The 17308-nt window shown below is 44.5% G+C and overlaps 1 protein-coding gene across 2 annotated transcripts in view; it reads right to left on the bottom strand.

Moving 5' to 3' along the window:
- Nucleotides 1–7378: 7378 nt before the first annotated feature.
- Nucleotides 7379–17308, bottom strand: part of LOC146035413 (ATP-binding cassette sub-family D member 1-like) — an 84435-nt gene continuing 74505 nt past the window's right edge. The window contains exons 10-11 of one of the 2 annotated variants that reach the window (XR_014460645.1): nt 12000–16612; nt 7379–11945 (exon numbers count right to left, since the gene is read on the bottom strand). Coding sequence is in view for 1 of the 2 variants with exons in the window: in XM_083158835.1 (XP_083014961.1) it covers nt 16384–16612 (229 nt within the window). In the remaining variant the exon portion in view is untranslated. Of the gene's footprint in view, nt 16613–17308 lie in introns of both variants that reach the window. The other variant, XM_083158835.1, reaches the window with a different exon arrangement.

Here is a 17308-nt window from a genome sequence, read left to right as displayed (position 1 = left end):
ATACATTTATATATTATTGCATTTTGACTGTAAATACCCTGTTTGTTGTATCACTGTCTCCTTTGTAAAGCGCAACGGAATATGCTGCGCTATATAAGAAACTGTTAATAAATAAATAAATAAATGTGTGTAAAAATGATATAGGTTACACTGGCCTGGTGGAGGGGAGTATGTCAGTGCAGAAAATACAGAGGATGGTTACTGATATTCTCACCAAATTACTGCAGCCTTTGCTTGTCCTGATTAGGGATGCCAATCCTGGGGCATTTTTTTTCAATCTTGGGAATCGGGATTGAAAAATGCTCAATCCCGGGATTCCCGGGATCGGCTTCCTAATAATAAAAAAACACCCTGGCCGCCCGCATATTTACTTACATTTGGTTGCTAAATGGGCGGCCGGGAGCCTGGTCCCTGGTGCAGCCGGGAGCTGGGTTGCTGAGTGGGTGGGTAGGAAGGCTCATACGGCGGGTTGGCTTGGCAGGGAGCGCTGGGCGGGTGGCAGGGAGCGCTGGGTGGGCGGGTGGCCGGTACTCGGGAGCGCTGGGTGGGCGGGCGGGTGGCTGAGGTGGATGTGCGGCTGTGCCCTGCGCAGTGTGACCTCGTCACGCTGCGCAGTGCTGCACTGTGGGGTATGGGAGAAGCCGGGCAGCGTCTGAGTGCTCATGCGCAGTTTAATACCGAAATCCCGAGATTGGAAACTCCAATCCCGGGATTGAAATCCCAGCGTTTTGGGGGCTAAATCCCGGGATCCCGCCAATCCCGATCCCCGGATTGGCCACCCTAGTCCTGATGCCAGCCCCACTATTTAAACACCTGACCGACCCTTCAATCCCATAAGGGCCAATATGATGAAATAGGGCTGTAACTAGGGTGTTGCGACATGTTCCACCACAAAGACCGCCACAAGGGAGCGGTCTCCGTTCCATGGCACCTTCCTGTTTTTTTATTACTTGTAGCCAGGGTTGCCTACCTGACCCTCTCCTTCAGGGAGGAAATGCTCTGTTCGTGGACTTCCCTAGTAATGTATGATTGCCATCACCTGCGGGGAGCTTGGTCTATCAGGCGCATAGGAGGTCTTCCCATCACTTGGATATTCAGAGAGAGAAGGCAACTACAAGCAATTTACCAGGACAGAGGTTCTCATGCGTGGTCCTAAAGGCATCTTAATGGTCCAGATTTGAAGTATCTCCATGGCTCAGCACAGATGATTTAATTAGACAGTGGTACTGATTAAATCATTCACATGTGGACAAGCATAGATATACTTCACACTTGGATACACAGCAGGCGGACAGGGGATCACGCGGGCACCGGTGCTGTGTGAGAGACGCTCACTAGACTTGCCAGGGATGCCGGGAACAGAGATGCAGTTCCCGGCAACAGTACGGTGAATAGTAGCCTCACGGGGACACTACGCTAGGCAGCCGTTGGGCTACGCTGATAACGTAGCTTCAAACATAGCATAAACTGCCGCTGTGAATCTACACAAGTACCAAGTCCAATGTTTGTGACACCCACAAATTGCCTTTACCATCAGAAGAAAAAGCCTCGAGCGAGGTCACCATGCCAGCTTCCTGTCATCGTGCAGTAATTGTAGAATAGCAGCCGTTTAATGAAGGCGTTTTACTTTCTTCTGCTTTATGCTAATTTATTAGAACTATTCCGCAGTAATGTTCTCTGTATTAGGTTACTGTACATACAGTTCACTGTTCATTAACTACAAAGTAAATGGTACATATTAATCAGGACTCTGTCATCACCCCACATTCTGATACTAGAGGGAGGGAGATTACCAAGGCAGTGATAAAGATTTCCTGCCTGGGGCCTGGCTGGTATCTGTGTATACAATCTTTATGCTGCAGGTTCAGACAATGCCCAGGTCTCCTCTAGGCAGATTTATTTATTTCAACAGTTAACAGAAAAACCTTCCGAAGACATCAGAAAAAGGTATTTTATGGCAGACATGGCAGCGTCGCAATGAAGGGATTTGCAATATTATGCTGCAGCTTATATAGCATGGGTCCTCAAACTGCGGCCCTCCAGATGTTGTGAAACTACAAATCCCAGCATGCCTTGCCACAGTTTAACACTCCCTTACAGCAAAACTGTGGCAAGGCATGCTGGTATTTGTAGTTTCACAACATCTGGAGGGCCGCAGTTTGAGGACCCATGTATATAGGATATAAAATGTTTATTAGGGCAAACAGTAATGATCTCTCGCAAGCCAACATGACCATGGAGGGTTCCATCATGGCCGGATTGACAATGGGGCGGATGGGACTACAGCCCAGCCCCTAACAAGTATTTCGCTACTCTTCCGGAACGCCCAGAAAACTCCGGTAGTCACTGGCAGGAGAATGACAGGAATAGCGAATCCCCTTTCATAATTATGCTAAGTGCCTTCCCCTGCCCCGTCAGCGGTTAGCGGCATCTGTCCTCTGGGGAGAGTGCAGAAGTCGGCAAGTATGCCCATCAATCATAAGTATTACAAATGTATTTTTATTATTTCTCCACACAATCCGCTCCTAACTATCATTTTTACAATCTGGGTTTAAAAGCTGATCCAATATTTCATACATCTCCTCTGTAGCTAATATAATATGGGGTGTACACGCTGATATGGCACTGGCCCCGGCTCAAAAAGGGTCAAAAGGTTGTCTGTAATTGAATGTCACCCTTTTAACCTTTTGACCAAATGATCAGAACAAAGAGGGTCAACATATGGGTTTCAGTATTTTGAAGGATAGATTTAGAGTTGAGCACTTGAAGGAGGGTTGAACTAAACACATATATACAACACATGTAATTTTGCCGATGCCCTCACATAGAACAATACATAGCGAGCAGCAAGGGTGCGACAGTTGGGAGAAATAAATCAATAAGACACACTAGATAAAAACAACATTTCAGTTCTATTAAACTGTTGCCGTTTCAGATATAGGGGGATATTCAATCTTCAGGTCACGGCAGGCAAGCTTGCTCGCCCGCCGTGACCCGGTACCGTTCTCGGTCAGCTCGACCGAGAACATGCAGGCGGGATTCAATGTCCCGCCTGCAGCGGGACGAGAAGGGGGCGTGGCCGCGAGTTGCGGCCGGGAAGTGACGAGCTGCAGCCGGCAGCTCGTCACTTCCCGGCTGTTCTCGGCAGAACGAGCCCGACAGCTAGAGATGTCGGGCTCGTTCTGCCGGGAAACCCTGTTCAATGCTGTCGGGGAAGACAGCATTGAATAGGGCCCGTCGTGCATCTCCCCTACGGGAGATGCTCGACGGCGATTGCATACCCCCCATAGTCTACCATTTAAATGTCAACCTAAGTAACACTCGACTATATGTCCCTGTAGACCAGGGGTGGCCAAACCTGTCCTCTAGATCAGCGGTTCTCAAACTATGGGTCCTGACTCCAAAGTGGGTCCCGAACTTCTCAGCATGGGGTTACGACTCCATGTTGCTGACCATTAGGCTGATGACTTTTCTTTTTCACAAAATTTTTATCGACAGGAAAATCATTGAAATACAATATATTGCAAATGTGACAAATAATAGAACTGGTTGGTCGAGATCAAACAATAATAACTGATGGTACATTGTGTATAATCAGCATGACAAATTAGGGAGGGAGTTGGGGAGATCCATTCTGACAATATGTTTTTTAATAGTTGCTGCCAGCTGATGACTTTTCTAATCTCAGTCAGTGATTCAAGGAGTCTAAAGGCCCCCATACATTAGGCCGACTTGTCCTTAGGACCAGTCGGACCCAATTCTCCTGTGAGCTGCCCGGCAGCTCCCTGGGAGGCTCACATACAATTTGGCACTTGATGAGCCAAAATCAGAGAACGGCCAGTCATTTGACAGGTATTTAGAAAACCTAATACCTGCCACTGCACTGCACGTCCCGTCCCGCAGCGCTGTTGATATCTGTGATCACACCACCCGGCCAGGTCATCACTCGCCGGCGCCACCAGCTAAGCGCTCAGGGACCCACTGCCCGCCCCACTGCTCCCCCGGTGTCTGTATGCATATGCCTGTCAGGTGGGCAGGCATATGCATACAGGGAGGTCGGACGTGATCTTATGTGCTGACCGTCCGACCTCCCTGATCCGGTCTGATGCGCACGGGACCGCGCATTGGATCGCATCAGATGTCACACACCTGCGATTTTGGGCCGATTTCACCCGGATATCGTCCCAAAGTGTCGTAATCGGATGAAATAGTCCCAAAATCGCAGTGTATGGGGGCCTTTATAGATCTGTTAAATGGTCTGTTATTTTCAACTCCTCACATCATTTTGTGCCTCCACAATGCTGCAATGTATGTGCTGTCTGCTGCCTACACATGTGATGTGATGACCTTCTGCAGTAACTTGCTGGGGTCCTGTAATATTTTTTATTGTCTGATGGGGTCCCAGAGCCAAATAGTTTGAGGATCCCTGCTCTAGATCTACCAACAGATCATGTGTCTCAGGTAACCTGTGGATCCATAGAAGGAATGAGTGCAGCATGCAGCTTTCGCCCACTTTACTCCACTTAGACCGCCCTGGTGAAAGTCACCAATGACCTGCTGTCAGCCAAACCCAGGGGCCACTTCTCTCTCCTTATCCTTCTGGACCTCTCTGCTGCCTTTGACACTGTGAATCACCCTCTCCTCCTCCGCACACTCCAAAACATTGGCCTCTCCTTGAATGGTGTACCTCTTACCTCACCAACTGTTCCTTCTCAGTCTCTGGCTTCACCTCACCACCTTCCATCCTTCCCATTGGTGTCCCTCAGGGTTCCCTCCTTGGCCCCCTTCTGTTCTCCCTGGGTGCACTTATTGACTTCTTTGGCCCCCTATACCATCTCTATGCTGACGACACACCAATCTACCCCATCCTCTCCTGATCTGTCCCCACTGTTCTCTCTCAGGTTTCCAACTGCCTCTCCGCCACCTCTTCCTGGATGTCTGAGTGCTCTCCGAAGCTCAACATGACAACCCCACCTAGAGTTACACTTACTACTAATATCTTTATCACCATTAACAACACCATCATCTCCCCCGTTCAACTCTGCTGTCTGGGTTTCACTATTGACTCCGATCTCTCCTTTGCACCCCACATCCAAGCTATGGCCCATTCTTGTCGGTTCCAGTTAAGCAACATTGCCCGCATCAGGCCTTTTCTGGGGCAGATGTATTAAGCCTTAACAAGAGATAAATGCAAAGGTGATAAGGAGAGATAAATGTCCAGCCAATCAGCTCCTCACTGACTTTTTTCAAACACAGCCTGTAACATGACAGGTAGCAGGTGATTGGCTACATGTTTATCTCTCCTTATCACCCATGGATTTATCTCTTGTTAAAGCTTAATACATCTGCCTCACAGAGTGCAACTAAACTTATCATCCACTCACTGGTCATGTCACGGCTCGACTACAGCAATATTCTCCTCACTGGCCTTGCTCGCTTCCAACTGGTTCCTCTCCAATCTGTCCTTAAAGGTGCCCATACACGTTACAATTATTGTGCAGCACATACTTTTTGTACTAGATTGCTCTCATCGCAAAACAGAGATGTGATGAGATGCGATATTGTAGTCAATAATTGTAAGGTGTATGGGCACCTTAACTCTGCAGCCAGGCTTATCTTCATCTACTGTGGCTCTACTTCATCCACTCCTCTTCAACAAAGTCTGCACTGTCTACCATTCCCCTACAGAATCCTCTTCAAACTCCTCACACTCACATACAGGGCCATCTCTAATTCCACTGTTCTATATATTTGCAACCTCATCTCCATTCACACTCCTTCCCCTCTACGGTCGGCTGATGACTGTCGTCTCTCCTCCACCCTGATCATTGCTTCCCACACCAGAGTTTAGGACTTTGCCCGTCCTGCACCCCTTCAGTGGAACGCACTCACTCACTCACTCCATTAGACTCTCCCCGGCTTTGCAAAGTTTCAAATGGGCACTTAAAACTTATCTATTCATCAAAGCGTACCCTTTTACTGCATAAATTAGTTCTGAGGTTTGCCCTTCAGCCCCCCTGCCACACACCTTGACCACCTCTGCCAGCTTACATCCTGCTATCAAGCCACCTCCCACTTGCTTGCACCTTATGTAATATGTTCGTATCCCCTTCCTACTAGATTGTAAGCTCCTCAGAGCAGGACCCTCTTCCCTCCTTTTGTCAAATGGTAGTATCTAGATCCCCTTCAGTTTTGTAAATTTTTCCCATCATGCACTGGGTCCACGTATACCTGGAGGGGGGGGATATAAATCTGTGGCGAGTGAAGCAAGCCACTGTGTCCGAATAATGCGAGCATACAATGCAGCAAAAAAAAAAAAAAAAATAAACTACACCTATGTGAATTACAGATAAAATACAAAACAATGTGAGGGCATCTAACAACTTCCACCCTCACCGAACGTCAGATCCTGTAAACAAAACTGAAGGGGATCTAGTCTCTACCATTGTCAAAGCCCTCTTCTCTTCACATTCCACTCACAGCTCTCCCATACTCAAACACTCAGCGACCATCCTCGTCCACATACTCATCTCAATCATTGCCCACCTGCCCCTAGCAGCACATTGTCCTCACTACTTACATTTAAGCTGTAATGTGTAATGAATTGTGACATTCATTTTCCTTTGACAGTTAGTAATGACTACAGCTGTGCACCAGGTGATTTGGAAAACGTGGACCGTTGGTAGATCTCGAGGACTGATTTGGCCACCCCTACTCTAGATCAACTGGTTTAGACCTATTGGGGTAAATTAAGATGGGAGTTCTATTGAAGATAAGATGTTGCCCATATCAACCAATCAGATTCTACTACTTATTTATTTAGCACCTTCTATAAGATAATAGATATAATCTGATTGGTTGCCCATAGAAACATCCCATCTTCAATATAACTCCCATCGTAGTAAATTTACCATTGACACATCCTTATAAAATACATTTTCCTGAGTGTATCGAATTGTAATAAGCATCATTCATCACAAATAATGTCATTTTCTCCACCCAAAATGATGTCAACAGCACAGAAATAGCCAGTGTATAACCCCAGGCAAACAACATGAGGAGTAATTACAATCTGTTCTAAATGGGCCCCCACACGGGAAGATGTTGCTGAGCGATCTGAGCAACGCAAAACGCTCAGTAAGATCGCTCACACAGCGCGGCCCTGTGATCTCACTAGATTTATACAGCATGCTGGATATTAATCTCTGGGCAATAGTAACACGCGGGCCGCACATCGCTATGGCCCCTCATGGTGCGATGTAGGGGTATTCTCTAAGTGATCTAGTGACAAAATGCCCTGAAATCGCCCGGTGTGTAGGCCCCATAAATTCCAAGTAGCCAATATTTAAAAAACAAACAAAAAGAAAACATACAAATCTATTTTCAAATCATACATTTATTAGTATATTAACCAATAAACACATTTGGTCTTTAAACCAACAATTAAGGCACGTGGTAAGATTTGTTACATGTGAATAGACCGTTACATTGCATAGTCTGTTAGAAGAAGCACAACATTTAGAATATCTGGATCTCCATTTGGCTATTGGGAAGGCAGTGATGGGCTAAGTGTTTGGTGCAGGTCAGCCTTGTGTATTTCGGCAGGTTCTAGTCCAAAAGAGATTAGTGCAAAACACAGGATTGCTTGGTTATTTCGGAACCATGCAGTTTCTTTATCTGTATCCAACATAATAAAGTTGTTAAACATAAAAGTATCACAGATGTGAAGGTGACAACTAGATGATTATATGGCTTTCAGAGCTGACATTTGTCCTGTTTCTGTAGCATGATATATAATAATGGATGAGAGACATACAAAGCAGTCTGAAACACGGAACCCTTATCTGTAGATGTAGCAGTGATCGGTTTACTAGCAGACTGTCCCTGATCATCATAAAGATCTGAGACCATTTCTGTCTGTAACCATAAAGGGCATGGCCTAGCACTTTAGGAAATGGGTGGGCAGGAAGCGTGCTCTGAATTACACAAATTGCTTGGAATAAAATAACAAAGTAGATTTTAACCACGTACCAACCAACCCACTCCCATCAAGCGGGATCACCGGACAGACTGCCAGGAACGACACTGCTTTAGGATTGCATTGTACAATAGGGTGTGGATCAGTTGGACACCAGCATGTTGTTAGACAATCATTAGATCAACATGCATTTAGGTTGACATGTGTCAAGGTCAACATGAGTCTAGGACAACAGGGTCATTAGGTCAACAGTCAAAAGGTCGACATGGGTTAGGTCAACAGGTCGACATGGGGTTTTTCACATGAATGTCAACTGTGTCGACATGGACACATGATTAAAGTGCACCGCCTCTGCGTGCCATGCTAGGCTCTGCACATTATTTTATTCTCCCACCATGCCCTAGTGGATGGTAAGGCATGAAATTCCGCCTGTCGGCTCAAAAAATTGTGAAAAACCCCATGTTGACCTTTTGACTGTCGACCTAATGACCCCATCGACCTAGACTCATGTCGACCTTCCTGCATGTAGACCTAAATGCATGTCGACCTAATGACTGTCTAACAATTTGCTGGTGACCCAATTACCGTATCCCGTACAAAATGCCATAATCTCAGTATTATGCAGATACAAAGAAGCGCTTCATAGATGACTATAGACCAAACCTGCGCATATTGCAGAAAACGGAACATGTATTCGCATTGCAGCCTCCTATGCACGCTGATATGATCACTAAGGGCAACACTTAAGACACTAGGAAAGTCTCATGCAATTTGGGCACTTTTTTTCTAAGATTGCAGTGATCAATCGCAGGAAAAGAAACCAGATTGCACGTAACTTACAGCAGGTCCGATGCCGGAGCCTGCAATTCGCACCGGCTGCACAAGCAATGTCTAGGATTGCGTCTGAGCAGAACAGGCTTGGCAGGGACCACATGCGTCTCCGAGGGGTAAAGTCTCGGAAGTCTATACAGTTGGATAATATCCCCTTTGTACAGATGCAGCTTGCTCTGTGCATAACTGGTGTCAATGGTTTTAGTTCAAGTGTGTTGCGTATGGCTGTTCGGTACATTATGAAGTACAGGTGCGTGAAACTATGCCTAATTTTGGAGGCTTATATTTCAAGTTGATGATGAATGCTTTACCATCCACATCAGGGGTGGCCAAACCAGTCCTCAAGATCTACCAACGGTCCACTTTTTCCAGATCACCTAGCTGGTGCACAGCTGTAGTCATTACTGACGGTCACATTTTCAAACCTGCTGCATTCATTCCTACTATAGATCCTCAGGTTGTCTGAGACACATGAACTGGTGGTAGATCTTGAGGACATATTTGGCCAACCCTGACCACATGAATTCAGATTGTGAAAGGTAGAGTCTGTGAGCTAATCCACACCCACACAATTTAATGAACAACGGAACCATTGAGCGCTCTTAATTAATATGCGTAGCCACACATACAAAATCATTTGATTAAACCATGTCGTATGGCACCCGTGAGAGTGTGCAACTGAGGGTGCACACTAGACAATGGAGACATTCCAGTACGACATATTGTCCCAATATTGTCCTGGTGTGTACCTGGCCTAAGATTGATAGCAGCACCCTCATCCCGCTTTCGCTGTTAACAGCTGTACATTCTACCAGGTGTACAGGGCTACAAGTTTGCTTACACTACATAAATGTTAATGATATTATCAATGGTTAATGAGACTCTAGGCGTGTGAGTGATCTAGTAATGCAAATATTTTGTCCACTTGCGATAATGAATCATATTATATTTAGGAAGCTGCTTGGATGACGAAGAAATGTTATTACACAAAATCGTTATATGGGGAACATAAAAATCTGTAGTGGGTAGAACACACAAATCCTCAAATGCTACTGCAGGCGATAAACGCACAATTTTGTTTCAACGAATGTACATCTGTTCTGGAAGCCCATGGAAGAACGTGCACCGGCCTCTTGCACAGTCAGCCTGACTCTTATACATGTGACCCAATAATATATTAGGACCTGGCGTACAGTATAATAAGATTAGGAACCGAGAGGAAAGCAGCTGAGCTCAATAATGTTTTATAAAAGGCATAAACTTACCATTATGTGTGTTTTCCATGTTTACGGGATTTGTTACCCAACGTCTCTGTAGTTTAAGGCTATAATTAGGGCAGTTGAGCAAGATGTGCTTGGAGCAGAAATGATTTCTGGAAATACATTAGCCATTCTACATTGTAAAGGTAAGAAACAGAACAATACTACCCCCTAATTAGTAGAAAGTACCGAACGCAAGCTGTTAGGGAGGTGTCATATAGAGACTTTGCCCAGCAGGAGAGCATATGGAAAAACACTATAGAACAATAGACAGAATCAGGTATGGGTCGACGTGGCTAAAGTTGACAGGGTTGGAAGGTTGACACAAGCATTAGCTAAACGACCAAAAATCAACATGAGTTGTCGACCTAAGACATGTCAACCGTTAGTGGTCAACCCAATGCATGTCGACCTAATGACCACATCCCATAGAGACTAAGGGGTCTATGTATGAAGGCTTGGTGAGAGTTAAGTGGACGGAGTAAATCAGATACTAAATACCATGTTACAGACTGTGTGTGAACAGTTAGGCGCTGGTAGGTCGAAACTTGTGGGAATTGTATCAAACATTGATGAAAGATAAAAGTACCAACCAACAGTGTCCTTTTACAGGCTGCCTTTGAAAACAAATGTTCAGAAGCTGATTGGTTGGTACTTTTATTTCTCTCCAGGTTTCGCTAGATCTCCCCTCTACGCATGACGTCCGCTGCACATGTCAGCCAATCACAATTGATATCTTTCATAGATGCTAAATTCTACCAAACCCCAATAGCTACAATTGCAGGACTATCACTAATTGTTGAGGGCATCTTCTTGTTCTGTCACAGAGGAGTTCATTAAAAAATCTCATAATTACAATGAAGCGTCATTGGGTAGCACAATATATAATTTAATAGTGCAGCATGACGATAACTAGGTCAGGTTTTTTTTAAGCTCATCTGTAAGCAGCGGATAAATAAAATTGCTGTTTTTCCAGACCCCTCAGCGCTTCAACCCGTCTCCATCTAAAGAAGCCATCCTGCATCTACAAGACAACAGCTTCCACGCTTGGAACCACACCTAGATCTGCCCCACGGGTCCAACGTTGCATTATGAAATGTTCACACAAAGAGCCCTGTGTATTTAATACCTGGGAGAGAACTCCACTGGTGTAACCTGATGCTGAGCCATTGGCCTGTAATTAATATGTTGCCTGCTGTGCTATAAATTTAACTATGTGGGCTATTTAACTCGTTAAATCCTGGTGTTCAAGCACATTGTACAGAAGACTAACTTGTTTACTCAGCTATAATTCCTTATGTACCTTGACATGCGGCCATATCCGACAGCTTTTACCTGATGTACCTACAGTACAGGCCAGAATCCTGCAGGGCATGAATAAACAGGTGTTTCTTGCAACCTGCACGGCAACAGCAATTTAACCTGCCCTGGGGCAAGCAGAAGTAAAAAGGTGGAGTGTGCATAATACAAGTATGATCAATAACCATTAGAAAATGTGGTCTGTACACAGAATTTAGTTTAAACGAATGAGGAAAACCCAAATGCTTTGTCCTTCAGATTTCACAAAGCCGTCCTTGCAACGTAAGAGTCTAAGTTTGAAGGATATCTGTGCTTGCTCAAAAAAGATGCTAAAATCAAAATGGCCGAGGTACTGTAACTACTGTAGACTACAGCTGCGCTGAAGCATGGATAGCCCTAAAGCAATAACTGGCTGCCTAAAGGACAGAGTTCAGAACCACTGCTTTATGGATTGAAGACACAACATTTTGTATGTTTATTATCTCCCTTAAGGGTCCTACACACATGCCGATGTGTGTAGGGCGACCTAGCTATGCTAGGTCGGGCTGTGCTGCGCCGCTATCGCATAGCACACAGAGCTGACAGCCCACACACAGAGCGAGCTGTCAGCTCTGTGTGCTAAGCGAGCAGACAGCGCCAGTGTTCTCCGGTGAGAGAACCCTGCCGATGCCGAGATTGATGGACACTGTTCATCAATCTCGGCCAGCGATAAAGACGCGCGGGGACGCGCATTGCTGCCGATATAGTCCCCACACACACACCGAGGTGAGGGCATTTTCTAAGCGACTTTGCCAAACTAAGCAAAATCGCTTAGAAAATGCCTTAATATCGGCATGTGTGTAGGCCGTATTAGTGGTGGCAAAAAAATGTGCAATTTATTCATAGCTCCCCTTGATAAGATTTTATATGACTTGTTATTCATTTTCTGCTGCCTTTTGGCTGAAATACATATCTTGTGCAAGCTGAAAAGCAGACGCAGCCCTGATCACATTCATTTCTCATACAATTTGCTGGTTTTAGGGAGTTACTGTAATCACAGGAAGAAAAGGAATACTTTTTTTTTTTTTAAAGCAAAGATAAGTGCTATATTTCACCCATAAGGTGACAGTTACAAAATATAGTCTTTAAATATGCTGATAAAGGCACAGCATCCTCAAAAAAGAAACAGTCTAAGGTGATATAATAGCCACCTCTGAACTTACAAAAGACATTGTAGAACCAAGTTTCATGCCTCACTGATAAAGATTCTCAAACAATGGGGAAGTATTACAGACTCCTGTCCTGTTGTATGTGATGAGTAGGAGTCATGTTCGGCTCAAGGACAAAAATAACGATTTTCACACAGTTATGTGGTGTTGGCACTAAGGGTGTAAGTATTGCTCTTTATGACACACTGTGGCTAATTTCTTGTGGATAATATCCACAATGTGGTTATTACCTATCAATAGCAGAGGCAGCCATTTTTTTTGGAAGATTATTTCACGTTCATTTACAGAAACCTCGCTTCTTCCTAGGTCATCAACAGACTGCATGTGAATAAAGGTTCATGCACATGGTGGATTGGGAAAACGGGGCATCGGATGTATGGGGGAAATAAGATTTTTGTTGCCTCTTCTGTGAACAATCACTATCCATCTCTCAATGATGAAAGGGTCATATATGAATCTCCTAAGCCAATAAATATAGCTAACATAGCTATGCATTTATAGCGCGTAGGCGGCAATGAGGCTATATACAGAGAGGTGTGGTCAGAAATCAAATGTTTTCTGAAAAAAAACTCAAATTCAGTTACATTTGCAGCCTATAAGAATTACTAGAAATACAAGTAACAGATTGCTTATTATTAGTTGTCTTTGTATTTATTCATTTGTATGACTTTTGATCTCTATAAGCATACAGTGACTTAAAGCACCCATACACTAGTGCTATTTGGGAACTTTTCACCCGATTCTGAAAGAGGTCGCCATGGCTACTATAAAGATTTATTGGATCCCGCAGCCATGACTGGTATTGCATATGATACATCATATGCAAAAGGACTGCATAAGGTGTACCATATGCGATCTTGCTGGCCAGGAAGTTCAAGGGGGATCGTATGTGAAGTCGCACAAGTGTATGGGGGGGCCTTAGATTTGCAGTGCCGTGACATCACACATTTCTCATTACAAAGGAATACGGGGTATTCTCTGTTTTATATCACCAGAACAATAGGTAGAGTCAGTGCTCATATAGCCCCGTTACACAGGCTTACAGAGATATCGCCATCCCGTGAAGGGTTAACGGCTGGCTCCATTGTCCCCTGGTGATAACAGAATGCCCACAAACAGGGAAAATCACTAACGGTCAGGGCTTCCGCCTATGAATACTCTGGAAGGTTGCCTGTTCCCGATCCCCCAATATGAAGGACTGGGCTGCTAGGGAAGAGGTCTCCCTGACCTGATTTCATCACTTTCAGCCTTTAATGTTTGGTTCTGCCAAACCAGCCTTGAATACAGCAAGTGCAGCCCCCCCTGGCTCCATCACAGCTGTGTAGGCTTATGTTTGCTTTTGCAAACCTGTTAAAACAGTGATACACGGCTTGGCACCAAGCTGTGAAATGATGACTAATCTCGGAGCAGACATCATTTTTACAATGAGCTCAGAGACTACAGGCATTATAAGGTATGTGGACATTTACCTCATGTCTCTCAGCGGCCGTGCCGGTGTTTCATCACATATGGAATCATAACAGGAACAACTGTGCAAGTCCTGACTTCCCTCAGCCACACGACAGCGAGGGGAGAATGCGCGCACCTGTCACTTTTTCCTGCTTAAATGATTAGATGACACATACATCTGTCAGGAAGAGTTTGATAACATCTCGCCGTAATGCTTCCATGCTCTCAGTCGGACGTATTCAGTATAATGTGCAGACACCTCACCCCTGCGCTGAATGAAGCCCTCAAAATAGACTCTAGAATTGCGTTTCATTGCGGAATGATGTATTCATAGAACAACCATGTAATATATATATATATTGATACGGTTATTCCGGCCAAGTAAAAACAATGGTATAACATCGTCTGAGAGACGCTTGTTTCAAGCCTTATGGAAAACTCAAACATCCTACAAATATTTCATAATAATCTGGCCACATGGAGGCGCCGCCTCCTCTGCGTTTATAGATGACAATTAATTTTACCTCAGCTGAACATGTTCTAAAAATCGACAGCCGCTAAGAGAACGGGTATTTTAATTTTTTTCATGCCTAAAATCACTTTGTTTCATTAGTTTAGTTAGCATATATATGGGAAAGGGGGTCTATAATCATAATAGGCAATATTGGGGTAGATGTATTAGGCCTAGTGAAGAGATAAAGTAGAAGGTGATAACGCACCACCCAATCAACTCCTAACTGTCATTTTTCAAACATAGCTGATTGGGTGGTGCATTCTCAATTTCTACTTTACCTCTTCACCAGGCTTAATACACCCCATTGTCCAATCAAAATAATTCTATTTGGTGGTAGGGATTTCCATTTGACTAAATATGGTGAACCTGACAGAGCTGCTCTAAGGCTTTTATCTGTGAAGAGCTGTGCAGCGCCAGATGTATCAATAGGGGTAATGCTAAGTAAGTGCTGGGACCCTGCTTAATACAATGATGCGGCGTTCCCATCAGAGCCTCTAATGTACCTTAATTACTAACAGTGCTGTATAGGATGGCAAGCCTCTAAGTATTGTTTGCTTATTGTTTAATTTCTTAATCAGAAAATACTTTCAGTATAAACCAGCGATTAGAAAAATATAAAATAAAAATGCGGTTATGTAGATCGAGACACTTTTAGAGCTGATTGTAGGGATGCTGCTGTGACACTACATAAAGGTATAATCGGTGTGAATGAGGTGCGCAGGTCAGCTCAGGTTTCCTGGAGATTATATTGCACAGATTTCCCCTAACACTGCAGGGAGCGCTGCTGCCACAAACTAGCTGATATCAGAAAACCATGGCTTTACTATTAGCAGATACATATGGGCAGGTATCACTTCTGTTATGGTGTCATGCGGTGAATAATAATTGGGAATCGGGTCCTCGCTATAGTCCATAAAGGGACTTTTCATCTGTGGTGCGCAGTACTACTACTGGGTGTAGTGACTCACATGATGCAATTCCACAAGGCTACTGAATTTTTACAGATCTTATTATAGAACTAAAAAAAAACACCACAATCATTTTCTACAACTGCGTAATACGACCCTAGCTGAAGGCCATAAGAAAAAAAAGTTGAGTATGTAAAATCACCCCATTTGAATGACAAAATACCTGAAGGAAATGCAGTGATACTTTAGCAAAACTACACTTTCCCCCTTATGACTCATGTTACAGCAGGTGTTATAAGTGAAATGGGTTTTTCCTAGTTTCCGCCTATATGCTGTATACAGCCAGCTGCTGCAGCCTCTGTGGTTACCGGAGATAATCGCCAACCTCTAACTGGAAGTCATCAATAAATCAATTTGAGGCGGTCACAGCAGTCATCAAGTACTGTCGGGTCCTCTCGCTGTCAGGGAAGGGGTAACGAGGACACTACAATCGGAAGCCTGGTTGTCAGACTCTAGTAATACACAGAACATACTGAAAAGCAAGACACCCCTTCCCCCTTAGCTTCCACCTCCTTCACATTTGCTGGGCTGAAACCACAATACGGTAACATTTTCTACAGAACAGAAATGACTCCTGCCTAGAGCTGACACAGCCCGCAGGGGGAACACATTCAGTTCTGAACTGGAGCTTGCCACATGGGATTCCTGTGACAGAGAAGTGTGAGTTGACTTCTCGGCTACCAGGGTGGTCTGCAATGAACCATTCCGCTGAACAAAGACGTTCCTGTGATAACTTCCATCAGTATTGCAGTAAAACATTGCATTTCCAGAAACGAAACAAAAAAAAAGGATTCTGGGTAATATCTCCAACCCAATGGATAGTGGTGTTTCTGGTGGCTATGGGCAGGATACACAGTGACCCCTAGTGGTGGGGCCCTTACACAGACAGCTCGGTGGACTGGCCCTCTTCACTGCCGGTCACATCTGAATCTTCTCCCAGTATCTGGCAAAGCTCGCTGAGCCGCAGCTGCATTTTTGGCACTCCGGCTAACTGCTGTTCTAAGCGCTGCTTCTCCTCTGTGAGGGAGAGGCGAGCGGCGGTGTCCAGCTTCTCAAACTTCCATCCACCTTCACCGTCGAACTGCAGCAAGTGGGTATGGTACTTCCTACATGGGAAGAAAGCAGCGCGGTAAGAACATAACAAACATTACAAGTACTAGATTCACCTGAACAGAATGTTATGGCTGCAATCAAGGTGCATGCCGAATAACAATACCGTCATAGTAACTAATCCCGTGTAGAACAGAAAGATCAGTGAATGGAAGGCAAAACCCAAGCGTGCTTAAAAACCAAAGTAATAAACGTAATAACAAAAATATACACAAAAAAAGAAAACAAAAAGAATCCAGAATCCATCAAAAGCCAGGCTAGAGGTGCCCATATACTGTACAATGTTGGGATTTTGGCCAATTTCACATGACTCTGACTGAAATTGAACAAAATAACACGTGTATGACATCCCATCTGATCCATGGTCCTGTGTGCATCGGATCGGGAGACTGAATGTGCTGCATGTAAGATTAATCGTATGTGCAGCCACCAGATGAACTTCCCCTGGCTGCTCCCCCTGGAGGTCTTTTACATTTATTGCATGCAATACATTTTTTATGACAATACTTGCACATTACTGGGCGAATCTTCTAGCAATAAACAGGATGGAATCTATTGAAGTTTGTACAAATTCATTTGGTTATGAATTTTACTCTTCTCTTTGTACCTCCAGGGGTACGGCCACAAAAGAATTCTACACAGTAGACTATCACTGGAGATAGAACTTGGCTAATGATTGGCCGGCTTACAAT

This window comes from Crinia signifera, chromosome 9 (assembly GCF_055691185.1).
Source record: "Crinia signifera chromosome 9, ASM5569118v1, whole genome shotgun sequence".
Classification (NCBI taxonomy): domain Eukaryota; kingdom Metazoa; phylum Chordata; class Amphibia; order Anura; family Myobatrachidae; genus Crinia; species Crinia signifera.
Note: the sequence above shows the minus strand (reverse complement) of the source record. Positions and strands in the feature narration are given on the sequence as shown.